Source organism: Brienomyrus brachyistius, chromosome 12, assembly GCF_023856365.1.
Source record: "Brienomyrus brachyistius isolate T26 chromosome 12, BBRACH_0.4, whole genome shotgun sequence".
NCBI classification, from domain to species: Eukaryota; Metazoa; Chordata; class Actinopteri; order Osteoglossiformes; family Mormyridae; genus Brienomyrus; species Brienomyrus brachyistius.
The window spans coordinates 6645018-6658070 of NC_064544.1; the positions used below are offsets into that span (position 1 = coordinate 6645018).

Genomic DNA, 13053 nt, shown 5'->3' on the forward strand with positions numbered 1-13053 from the left:
ATACACACCCTCGCAGGGCAGTGTGAGAGCCCTTTAACTACTACCATGTCGAATGCTATCGTAATGCCATACACACCCTCGCAGGGCAGTGTGAGAGCCCTTTAACTACTACCATGTCGAATGCTATCGTAATGCCATACACACCCTCGCAGGGCAGTGTGAGAGCCCTTTAACTACTACCATGTCGAATGCTATCGTAATGCCATACACACCCTCGCAGGGCAGTGTGAGAGCCCTTTAACTACTACCATGTTGGATGCTATCGTAATGCCATACACACCCTCGCAGGGCAGTGTGAGAGCCCTTTCATGTTGACAAATATCAGGCCCATCCACCCATTTTTTGTATCTACTTATACTATTCAGGGTCTCAGGGGTCCACAGCTACGGGCGCAAGGCAGGGAACAATCCACAATGGGGCACCAACCCATCACAGGACACACTCACACACCACTCACACACCACTCACACACCCACATATCATCTGGTGACTCCAGTCAGCCTCAGCAAGCTTTTGAATTGTGGGTGGGAAACCCCACAATCACACAGGGAGACCTCCACACACCTGGAGCCATCTCAGAGACTCAAACCCAGGTCCCAGAGATGTGAGGCACCAGTGCTAATCACCGCGTCACTGTGACTCTGCACTGCTTCCATGGCAGATCACTTACTCTAAAAATTCCTGGCCAGTCGTCTAACCATGAAATGCTTCGCAGTGGGAAGAGATAACGCTCTAGGAAACTGCTCATTTTATTATATTAGCATTAGTCAAGGTAGGACTTTTTGCACCTACTGATATCTACAGAGTGTAAGGAAGTGTTTCCAGTCCAGTAGTGAAATTACCACTGGGAACTTGTGTGGGATATGAGGAGGAGGTCTGCATCCTGGGATGTGACTGTGAGATGAAGTTTTAACTTCCATTGTGGTAGAAAATTTTTAAATATAACAGAATAAAAGTCGGACCTCTCAGTTTGATGAGGTAAAGGAAATCTCTTTTATTCTAGCAATTCCAGCAAAGTGCTCCCGTCACACTCTGGCACTCGGTACCAAGTCACCCGGAGCTCACACAGCAACCAGTTGATAAACCATAACTCCCAATTCCCAATAAGGACTTCTAAGTCCTGATTGGTCACGAAACACCAACAAACCGAGCTCAAACGTATAACAAACACAATTCTCCTGCTCTATTGGTTTACCTTGGTAGGAAGGTAAAATCCACCCATCTAGCTCAGTTTACCAGAACATGTCTCGACTGCTAGGCTCCTACTTGAGATATGAATATAGATATTGATTACATGACATTGAATCACTGTAAATACTTGGTTGTCCTTTGATTAATGGTAAGCGTATAGACATATTGTCATTGAATCACTGCAAATACATGGTTAACATATGATTAATATGATTAACATAATTACATTTGCACTACCGCATAGCTTGCTATATATTGTCTGCCACAACTATTTTATAAAGCTATAACTCGCTGTGCACCAGTTGGGGCAGCTTCGAATCTCTTCCAGCAAGTGGTTTCTTCCCCCCCTTGGTTCCGCTGTCTGCCTCTCCAAGGTCCGAGCTTTCCTATGGGTCTGCGGAACTTACTGCAGGCAGTTATCGCGAAGCGAGGTCACATAGTATTCAAAACAATCTCTTCTTGCCTAAGGCCTAAGACATAACAAACCCAATATGCCAACCTCCCGGGCCTACCAATGTCCAATTTTACTTCCACACCATCCATCCATCCATTTTCCAAACCGCTTATCCTACTGGGTTGCGGGGGGTCCGGAGCCTATCCCGGAAGCAATGGGCATGATGCAGGGAACAACCCAGGATGGGGGGCCAGCCCATCAAGTCTTAACTTCATCAAAGACATTAGACATTGTGAGAACACACGAGGTTTATTAGGTTTGCTGAAACATTTATGTATCACTTGTGTGTTTTAACTGAAAAAAAAATCCAAGAATTTTCTCAAGCTTTCACAGTTTGTCACACTTTCAGGTCACCTTCTGTTAGTGTTCATCATCATAACACTTAATTTACATAATTATCCATGCCTGGTCAGCTGCCAGTATGGGATGAGGACTGAGCTTCTCCTTCACATTCCCACTCTAGACTCCAGTAAGCGTTTTAGATGAATGTTGAAATTTAAGCTGCCCGGTCAGGAAGAGAACCTGTGTTAGAAAAGACGCCTGGCTCCATCTGGTGGTGACTTCACGCTATTTCAGGGCATATTTCACTGCGCTTTCACGTGAACACTGAGAACCAGCCAGTCAAGCGGCAGACGCTGTCGTGTTGAGTTCCATAAAGGCAGAATGAGCAGCTTTCTAATAAAAGCTTTCTAATATTAAGTGTTGAATGAACTGCATTCAAAGCAAGGCAACTTAATTCACATCGCACGTGAAAAAGGAGACATAAGCTCCGGCTCCTTGGGCATCGCTGACTCTGATTGGGTCTTTCAAAGCGTCACGAATACGTCGACCAATCAGACCCACGGAAGCGCCAACGGAAGTTACCATGTTACCAAACCCAAAACAAGAGATTTAAAATGCGAATCTGGGCAGCGTAAGTTTGCGGTCGGAAACTTTATTTTATCGAAGTTAATTGTCTGACTGTCACTGTGCAAATGGGGATAATGAGAACGAATCGATCTATGTGAACAGCTCTGTAACCTGTAAACAACGGGGCTTTTCCCCTCTTAAGCAGAGATTTCATTACTTGGCCATTTTACTCAAATGTTTTTAGTGTTTTGTAAACAAACATGAATTTAATGAAACATACAGATTATTTCATCGCAATTTAATCCAGAGTCGTTGATCTAAATAATCCTCTAATCTGTATAGCGGTTACGGTAGTTTGACAGTTTTATTTCATATACAATTGTGAAGTATTAAACCATAAATATAATAATCATAATCTGCCTACTCCTTTAGACAGGGCCGAGTGACGTAATGTAAGCGTTAAGGTCCGTAGGGCGCAGGCGAAAAAGCAGGTAAATGAATGGCAAAGAGACAAAGTACACCAGTGCAGGGGCTTAAGATAAGATAAGATAAGATAACCTTTAATTAATCCCACAGTTGTCACAGCAGGAAAAGGTCAGTACAAGAGGAGTAATAAAATAGCAATAAAAACTATACAATGTAGAAAAAAGACTGTATTATATAAGCAAGGTGAAGCTTTGAGGATGTAAAATAACTAAACTGAGGATGAACGCTGACTTTTCAGGCGTTCCTAGGCCTGACCATGCCTGACGAGCAGACGAGGCGGGCGGGGCCCGGCCACAGTGACAGAACTGTCCCCAAGCCCAGGGAAAAGCCCTGGAAGGCTCACGGGAGGGAGCAGACGTGCTTCCCCAGGCCGGCGGGGGATGAGATGAGCAGGTGCTGAGCCGAGCATGGCACGAGTATGGCACATCAGGCACAGCCAGCCACCTTAACCCAGAGAGCCTGCTGGGCTGCTTTTAGCTTTCAGACTTTCGTTGTTTTTGATCTGTATTTGTTATTTCGGATGGTGGCAGGTTGAAAGAGGTCGTTTACCTTCAAAGTCAACTTCAGAACCGGAGCTTGGAGAGCGACCAACTTAGTGCGTCTGCTGATCTGCAACGGAAGCTTAACCAGCTGGAGAAGGAAAAGCTACAGTTCTGCACCAAGTTCAATGTGGAGGTGATGTGACCTGGGGGGCTGGGGTGGGCCGGGGGGGGATTAAGGCTTTAAGTGGTTCACGACTCCATGCATATCTGGGGTAGCATGTTGCAGACGTGTTCTGTCTGCATGACCCAGTGGACGGTGCCACACGGGCCTGCAAATGCAGCCTTTTGGTGTGTGTAGGGGCCCCCGTCGTGCATTTAGGAGGACCCTGTACTTCATCCTCCGGCTTCCCCGCCTGTTCCAGGGAGCCTCGAGGATAGCCGACCCTAATTAAAATGTTAGCCTGTTGTGCAGTAAGTCAGGTACCCATTTGTCTTGTATTTTGGAATCTAACTGCGATTTAGAAAATTTGAATAGAAGAGAAGCATGTGATAAAGTCGTCTCCAGTCCCGCTACTGGGTGAGATGTTCTGAGAGCTTTGAGCTGCTTTCCCAGGTTTCCATGTATGAAGAGCAGCTGGCCAAACTGAGGGCTGTCGTGGAGAGAGGAGAGGCCCGGCGGCAGAACCTGGAGTACGAAATGGCCGCGCTTCGCAAGCAGGCCGCGGCGGAGAGGAACTCGGCCGAGGAGATGGTGGCCAACCTCGGCCGGAAACACAGTCAGCTCCAAGGCGAGTCGTCAGCATACAGGGCTGGGCAGCAGAGGGCGCCGTCACGCCTGATATGAGCCTGGGTCGTGTTAAAGTTGTTGTGAAACATGCCAATGGATGTTATCAGTCCAGTGGATCTGAATTTGATGTTGGCACATTAGCTGCTTAACGGTAAAGGCGAGTCCTCAGGGCTCCATGGTGACAGCGTGTGGCTGCATCCCCACAGCGCGGAGCACCGAGTTGCAGCAGCGGGCCTCGGACCTGCAGCGGGCCCTGGCCGTCGCACAGCAGGCCCGCGAGGAGGTCCGGCGGAGCCTGCAGACGGAGCTGGAGGAGAGAGAACGGCTGCTGCTGAGCGCCGGTGCAGAGAACGAGCGGCTGGGCGTGGAGACTGCGCGCCTGAAGGCTCTGCTGCAGGTACTGTAGGGAGTATCTATACACCTGGTGTTAGGAGAGCGCCACCTGCTGCCCAGCAGAGCCCAGTGCAGCTGTCTCAGTAAGGTGATTTTACTGTGGGAAAATGAATTTTCCTGTGAAAGACTTTGTTCATGCTACTGCTCTGATTGGCTGGCTCAGGCATCCAGCTCGTAGGGACAGGTGACCAACCGAGGTATGATGAGTCCCCTGTGCTTAGGGAGAGGAAGCCCTCGCTTATATCCCTGTTTGGTCTGCACTGCTGCTGCAGATTAAACAGGCGTATGTGAGGTCCAGCACTGATGTTGGACGTGAAGGCCTGGCTCACAGTCATCCCCAATGTGTTCGATGGGGCTGAGGTCAGGGCTCTGTGCAGCCCAGTTCTTCCACACCGAACTCCCCGCTCTGTTACTTCGGTTTTGGTCTGTCACTGTGTGGCTCAGTTTCTGTTGTTTCTCGATGCTCCCACTGCATTAATACCACTAGCAGAGACTGAATTTCACAAACTGACTTCCTGCAAAGGTGGCATCCTGTGATCTCACCACACGTGGATCCACTGAGCTCTTCAGAACGACCCGTTCTTTCAGGAGTGTTTGTAAACCTGACCGCATGGCTTGGTGCTTGATTTTATACACCTGTGGCAGTGGGTCTGAATGAAACACCGAATTCAGTGATTAAGAGCTGTGTCCCAATACTTTGGTCCATATAGTGTACGTATGTATGTTCATATATAACTACATTTTCTATATAACTCTTTATGTTTCAGTTATGGTGCCACCTAGTGGACATCTATGCATTTTTATTCTTAATGCACTATTATGAAATTCCCTGTAAAAAGACTGACGAGTGATCAGCGTGGTTTTCACCGTGCGGCTGTCTGACTTGGCAGGATCGGGAGGGGGCCCTGCTGGAGCTGTGCAGGAAGGCGGAGGAGATCCAGCGAGAGCGAGACGAAGACAGGCAGCAGCACAGGAGACGGGCCAAAAAGCTGCAGTGTGCCGCGGGACGCGAGGGCGCCCTCCGCAGGCAGCTGGAGGTACACGCCATGTTATTCACATCCCTGTGTTTTGTCTTTGCTGCGTTTGGGCTGTAGAGCAGGTTTGATGTTGTAAGAAGGTAGTGATGTTACATTTAATAATACATGCACATGTTCTGAAGAAGAATAGCTATGAATTACTAGTGAAAACCGGAACATATAAAAATCACATTTATAAGCTTTGTAAACAAAAATGATACTGGGCAGAAGTGACATAAATAAGAAATAGGAAGTTAAATGCCTTGAGAAACAGTTAGTGTTGTCACTCACTACCTGATCTGTACCACCTCCCCGATTCTGTCTTGGAGTCTGCACCGCCCAATTCCTTCATCCTGACATTTTACAGCAAAGCTTATTGTCTACAGTACGGAGAATCCTTGGGTAATGCTGGTTTTACTTTAGTTATCTGGCTGAACAAGAAATGCAGCTTTGTGACACATGACATCTGGTGTTAATGATTCTGTTGACTTAACATCTATTTTCTTTGCTTGTCATTTTAATTGTTAACTCCGGTCGTCTATTTCTGGTTTTGAATCAGCACTAATGCCTAAATATCCCATATTCAATATCCCAGGGTGGGTCCCCCATCCATCTGCCATGAAGTGTAATGGTGTGAATGAGCACGTGCAGACGTGTGAGGTACAAATCGGGCACCGTCGTAAAATCTGCCGTGAAGTGTAATGGTGTGAATGAGCATGTGCAGACGTGCGAGGTACAAATCGGGCACCGTCGTAAAATCTGCCGTGAAGTGTAATGGTGTGAATGAGCACGTGCAGATGTGCGAGGTACAAATCGGGCACCGTCGTGAAATCTGCCATGAAGTGTAATGCTGAGAATGAGCATGTGCAGATGTTTGAGGTACAAATCGGGCACCGTCGTAAAATCTGCCGTGAAGTGTGATTGTGTGAATGAGCACGTGCAGATGTGCGAGGTACAAATCGGGCACCGTCGTAAAATCTGCCGTGAAGTGTAATGGTGTGAATGAGCATGTGCAGACGTACGAGGTACAAATCGGGCACCGTCGTAAAATCTGCCATGAAGTGTGATGGTGTGAATGAGCACGTGCAGATGTGTGAGGTACGAATCGGGCACCGTCGTAAAGTCTGCCGTGAAGTGTAATGGTGTGAATGAGCATGTGCAGACCTACAAATCGGGCAGGTGGCACGCATTGCTTCAGAAGTGCAACAAGATGATGTCGTTAAACCAGCGCCAGTCAAATATTAAATGGTAGAAAGCAACATGGAAATAGTGATAGAAATATGATAGTTCTGTCTCATCCAGAGATGTGACTGGCCTACGCCTAGTGAGATCTTGTGAGTAGCCCAGTCAGTTTTTACCTGGCGCCTAGCTTACCTGCATTTTTAATGGGTGTGAGACGTCCCAAGCCTCCCAAGCCATGCACCATATGTTCTAGGATGCTGAGCAGAGTGCGAAGAGCCTGGAGGCCGTTTTAGAGTCTGAGAGAGCAGCTCGCCTGGAGTCGGAGGTGGGTCCCCATCATCCCGCAGCCGGCCTGCTAACATCCTGAGTAATCAGCTGTTTACGCCAAGAGATTTACTGACCTACCAAAGCATGTGAGCCACAGCATGTTTCCTGTAGGAGCGTGTCTGGGAATTGGAGGCCATGCTGGAGGCGACAAGGAATGGCCAGGAGGGGGCGCTCTCCAGCCTGGAGCTGATGAAGCAGCAGCTCTCTGATCTGGAGGTGGCCAATGAACAGGAACAGAACAAGGCCAGGAATGTGCAGCACATGCTCACACAGTAAGGCGGTCTTTGCAGAGCCTCCGCGTTAATGAGCACAAGGCCCCCAAGTGGACGTAAGTGAATATGAGCAAATTCCACCTTTTCTTTACAAAGGTTGGAGAAGGACTATCTCTCCATCAAGTCTGAGGTTGAGGAGAAGGATAAGACCATGGAGGAGATGTCCAGGGCCATGGAGGAGAAGGGTCGGACCATGGAGGAGATGTCCAGGGCCATGGAGGAGAAGGGTCGGACCATGGAGGAGATGTCCAGGGCCATGGAGGAGAAGGGTCGGACCATGGAGGAGATGTCCAGGGCCATGGAGGAGAAGGGTCGGACCATGGAGGAGATGTCCAGGGCCATGGAGGAGAAGGGTCGGACCATGGAGGAGATGTCTAGGACCATGGAGGAGAAGGGTCGGACCATGGAGGAGATGTCCAGACGGCTGGAAGACTGCGAAAGGCAGCGGAATGAAGTGCAACAGAAGCTTCAGGAGGTGTGTGCAGAATCTGGGCCTTCAGTGGAAATGCGTTAGCATGTTAACATTTTATTGCACTGTGCTCTACAGTGATATGTTAGCGTGTTAGCATTTAATGACACTGTTCAGCAGTGATATGTTAGTATTTCATGGCACTGTGTTCTACAGTGATATGTTAGCATGTTAGCATTTAATGACACTGTTCAGCAGTGATATGTTAGCATTTTATTGCACTGTGTTCTAGTGATACGTTAGCGTGTTAGCATTTAATGGCACTGTGTTCAGCAACAGTCCTTTAGCTTAGCATTTTGTGATACCATGTTCAGCGACAATACTTTAGCATGTTAGCATTTTCTGCCACTGTTAGGTGATTATATTAGCATGTTAATATTTTATGGTACTGTGTTCAGCAGCAATACGTTTACATGTTAACCTTTATGGCACCATGTCCAGCAAAGATACAGTATCATAGAAATTTTTCATGGCATTGTGTTAAGCAACGATACATTAACATGTTCGCATTTAATGGCACCATGTTCAGCAGCAATGCATTAGCATGGTAGCATTTAATGGCATTGTGTTCAGTGACGATTCATCAGCATGTTAGCGTTTAATGGCACTGGCAGATGATGCTGTAATGTGCTAGTGTTTAATGGCACTTTGTTCAATGGCAGTATGTTAGCATTTTTGATGCCGTGTTCAGCGGTGTTAGCATTTAAAGGAACCGTGCTGTGTTTTGCTGATTGATCTGACTGGTAATGTTTTTCACTTTTGTAATCAGATATAAGAGAGGAAGTGAGAGGAGCTGTGAGTATCTCTCTGCTGTGCTGCTACTTCGCTGCGCTGTCATTATTTCCTGCGATTAGCGTGTCTGTTGTCCTCGTAGGCTCCGATGAAGGGCGAGCTTGGTATTCCCGTGTCAATACGCCGGGCCCAGGGTCAGGGTCCTGGAGCTCGAGCATGTGTCAATGAATTCCTCACGAGCAGGAAGGCTCGTGTCTGACTTGCTAGGCATGACCTTGTCCTTGGAATAGTGCCAGAAAAAATCCTAGAGCCTCCAAAAGGACGTCCCAGCGTGGTGAGGCCGCCCTTCACCGGAGCGGACTAGACCTTGGCACGGCGCTGGCCCGGGAGGCCGCCCATGCTGGGCTCTTCTCTCTTGGCATGCGGGGCTGTCTCTGTGGGAGAGCATGGAGATATGGATGCGTATTGCTGACGAGAATCACGGTGGGTGGGATGGCGGTGCGTGGTGTTGAGCTGGCTGGATGACGGGACACAGAAATAGAGGAACACGTTCGAGCAGAAGCGGCACTGGAATGTACCGGAAAAGAGGACAGACAGGAAACAGACTTCTCTATGTCTCACTGCATCTGTCTCTAGGCCTGTCTCCCTCTCTCTCTCTCCCTCTCCCTCTCTCTCTCTCTCTCTCTCTCTCTCTGTCTCTTTATGTTTCTTTCTATTGCTTTCTCTCTGCCTGTCTGTCTCTCTCTCGCTCTCTGGCTTTTCTGTCTTGCTCTCTCGGTCTCTGTACCCCTCTTTCTGTCTCACCCTCCATGTATTACAGGAAACTGCCTGGGCTGATTCATGTTTCCTCAGTACGTTTACATGCACAGCTAAGTCAAGCTATGGTTAGAGCATGACTGTGCCGTTTAATCAGACTGCTGTCCCTGTCCCAGTATACATGCACAGGAGCGGAATCGATTTATTGACCGAACCATAGGCAGCGATGTGGCTCCTTTCAGCTTGTTAGTTTTGGGCTTTTTCTGCTTGACCCATAATGTCACAGGCGTAAAAATAATAAAATGAATAATAATGGCTGCATGTCAAATGAAGGCACACAAGCTTTAATCGTGATCTAGTCTGAAAGACGGATATGACAAGATCAGGATGGCAGAAGAAATAAGGTATTTTGTATAATATACTATGGCAGCACAGTATTGGAATTTTTTGTTCAAATATTGCAATGTGATTTTGTTGTAGTAAATATTGCAGTATTTATGAAACAAAAAAGAAGTTCAACATAAATTTCTCATGAACCAGTCTGGGAGTGATTTAAATGGCAAGGATGAAAATGATTAGGGTTTTTTAAGGATAATGTTTTGGTGTTAAGGCAGGAAACGTTCAGCTTAAACCGAAGGGGACCTGCCTGGGTTTTTTAAGGATAATGTTTTGGTGTTAAGGCGGGAAACATTCAGCATAAACCAAAGTGGACCTGTCTGGAGTATTTACAGATAGCATTTTGGTGTTAAGGTGGGGAGTGTGGGGCGGCATGATGGTGCAGTGGTTAGCACTGTTGCCTCACACCTTTGGGACCCGGGTTCGAGTCTCCGCCTGGGTTACATGTGTGTGGAGTTTGCATGTTCTCCCCATGTCGTCGTGGGGTTTCCTCCGGGTACTCCGGTTGGACTAATTGGACTAGATAAATTGCCCCCCATCCTGGGTTGTTCCCTGCCTCGTGCCCATTGTTTCCAGGATAGGCTCCGGACCCCCCGCAACCCAGTCGGGTAAGCGGTTTGGAAAATGGATGGATGGATGAAAATGATTATCATTAAGCATGTAGCTTTAATGCCAATGCGACACTTAAACTCCCTATGCTGTAATATCCTTACCCAAGGTAAGAAAGAGCCTAATCTTAATCTAGCTGACTAGCTGACTAAGAATTAAATGTGCATAACATGCGATGTTGGTATTAATATCGCACATCGTCCAGTTCTGTAATATACTGCAGACATCGTTCGAATTCAGTGCAAAATACTCCGCCGCACGTTGTGATGTCATTCGGCACCGGTACCAGTTTTTAAGCCCGTGGTAAGCCAGCACCTTGAACTAGCGTACTTTACAGTGCTGTACATTTCGTACGTTGCGTATGCTGTGTTTTTTTTACATTTAATTTTAATTTAATTTTTTTACAAACGAGATGCACCGTATTTCATGTGACTCTGGTGTTATCCGAAGGCAGACAACGCTGCCGGGGTTGGGGGGGGGGGGGGGGGGATTGGAGCATGCGCATAGCGCCTAGGTCACTTTGAGTCAGATTGAACTTCCACATGTTGGAGTAAATCGACTCCCAGTCGCATTATCTGGGTATATTAGTCCGATTTCAAGAAATTTGATCTAGTATGATTTCAGTCGGACTAACATGTTTACGGGTATTAATTTTAGTCGGACTAATGGAAAATCATTTGATTTTCCTATTATGCATGTAAACGTACCGACTGTCTGAATGTTCTGTGGACGATCTGCGGTGGGCCGGTTTATGGGATCTGTGAGCGTGAGGGTCACAGTGTTGCTTGTGAAGGTGGGGGGTCCTGTTGACAGTCTGCCAGGCAGACGGCAGTATCAATCACCAGTAACTGAAGCCCCCGCAAACAAACTGCACGTTTGACCTCTGGCTCCCTAGCCTGATGTTCAGGCTGCAGCGGGATGGCTGACACATTCTTGGAAGGGCGCTATATCTCACACCTTCTGGCCCCGTGATGCCCCCGCCCCCTCTCCCGCTCCTTGTCGGGTTATTTGGGGGTGGTGTTTCATGCCCTCTGGCCCCTCAAAGCCCCGCCCCCTCTCCCGCTCCTTGTCGAGTTGTGCTGGTGTAGCCAGAACAGAAATGTTCTATGACCACCACCTTTGTAGCTGGTCTCAAATGCGGGGTGGGGCGAGGGGCATACAGAGAGAGGGGGGCGGCTGTAAGAGCCAGACCTCAGCCTATGTCCTCTCACTGGATGGAGACTCCAGGGGTGCAGAGGACTGTATATAGATGCATGTAGATCTTCTGAGTTCCCCATGGCATGTGTAAAGGATTTCTGAAACAGGCTGCAAGAATCTGTCTCCTCTATCGTGTGTTGTGTGTGTTTTGTTCCATTTTTACCTTTTTCCAGCCTCTACATGGACTTTAGCTGGAAGAGCAGTTTGTAATACCTTGAGGGAAACCTGCATTATAATACTGTGAGGGAAACCTGCATTATAATACTGTGAGGGAAACCTGCATTATAATACTGTGAGGGAAACCTGCATTATAATACTGCAAGGGAAACCTGCATTATAATACTGCGAGGGAAACCTGCGTTATAATACTGCGAGGGAAACCTGCATTATAATACTGCGAGGGAAACCTGCATTATAATACTGCGAGGGAAACCTGCATTATAATACTGTGAGAGAAACCTGCATTATAATACTGTGAGGGAAACCTGCATTATAATACTGCGAGGGAAACCTGCATTATAATACTGCGAGGGAAACCTGCATTATAATACTGTGAGGGAAACCTGCATTATAATACTGTGAGGGAAACCTGCATTATGATACTGTGAGGGAACCTGCATTATGATACTGCGAGGGAAACCTGCATTATGATACTGCGAGGGAAACCTGCATTATGATACTGCGAGGGAAATCTGCATTATGATACTGTGAGGAAACCTGCATTATGATACTGCGAGGGAAACCTGCATTATGATACTGCGAGGGAAACCTGCATTATGATACTGCGAGGGAAACCTGCATTATGATACTGCGAGGGAAACCTGCATTATGATACTGCGAGGGAAACCTGCATTATGATACTGCGAGGGAAACCTGCATTATGATACTGCGAGGGAACCTGCATTAAGATACTGTGAGGGAAACCTGCATTGTGATACTGCGAGGGAAACCTGCATTAAGATACTGCGAGGGAAACCTGCATTATAAGGGAAACCTTTATGAGTGTTATGTGTGTTTGAATTACAGTTGTGTGTGATTTTTTTTTTTTTATATATATAATGTTGTTTGTATTGCTTGTGTTATGGAGTCAGTGCCATGCAGTGCTGCTCCCTGCTGGCTGGTATCCACCAGCCGTATTACTGATGGTGCGCTTGCTCTCTCCCCCTGAAGGCCGAGAGGCAGCAGTCCGTGGCACAGGAACTCAACGAGAGTTTCATGCGAGATCTGTGGCAGATCTTGCACCGAGAGGGAGCGGCGGGGCCACAGGCGGCAGGTGAGCCTCCGGGGGTGGGGTGAGGCCGGGTCGGGTGGGGTGGGAGGGATGACAGATGCTCCTGTCAGTGATGCAAGAGCTGCTGTTTTGTGGGAATGCTCCCCACCTCCACCTCCCCAACAGGCTGGGATCTGATGACGGGATGGAGGCGGTCCTCACTGCGATGGGTCACCAGGCCAGCG

The 13053-nt window shown here is 47.8% G+C and overlaps 1 protein-coding gene across 21 annotated transcripts in view; it reads left to right on the plus strand.

The window, feature by feature from the left end:
• Positions 1–2527: 2527 nt before the first annotated feature.
• Positions 2528–13053, plus strand: part of LOC125704960 (coiled-coil domain-containing protein 171-like) — a 51272-nt gene continuing 40746 nt past the window's right edge. For 20 of the 21 annotated variants that reach the window (XM_048971153.1, XM_048971160.1, XM_048971154.1 and 17 more), the window contains exons 1-10: positions 2567–2985; positions 3219–3373; positions 3511–3655; positions 4076–4250; positions 4456–4646; positions 5533–5679; positions 7094–7165; positions 7279–7439; positions 7536–7914; positions 12769–12871. In XM_048971153.1, the coding sequence (XP_048827110.1) occupies positions 3237–3373; positions 3511–3655; positions 4076–4250; positions 4456–4646; positions 5533–5679; positions 7094–7165; positions 7279–7439; positions 7536–7914; positions 12769–12871 (1510 nt within the window). In that variant the 5' untranslated portion in view covers positions 2567–2985; positions 3219–3236. The other variant, XM_048971149.1, reaches the window with a different exon arrangement.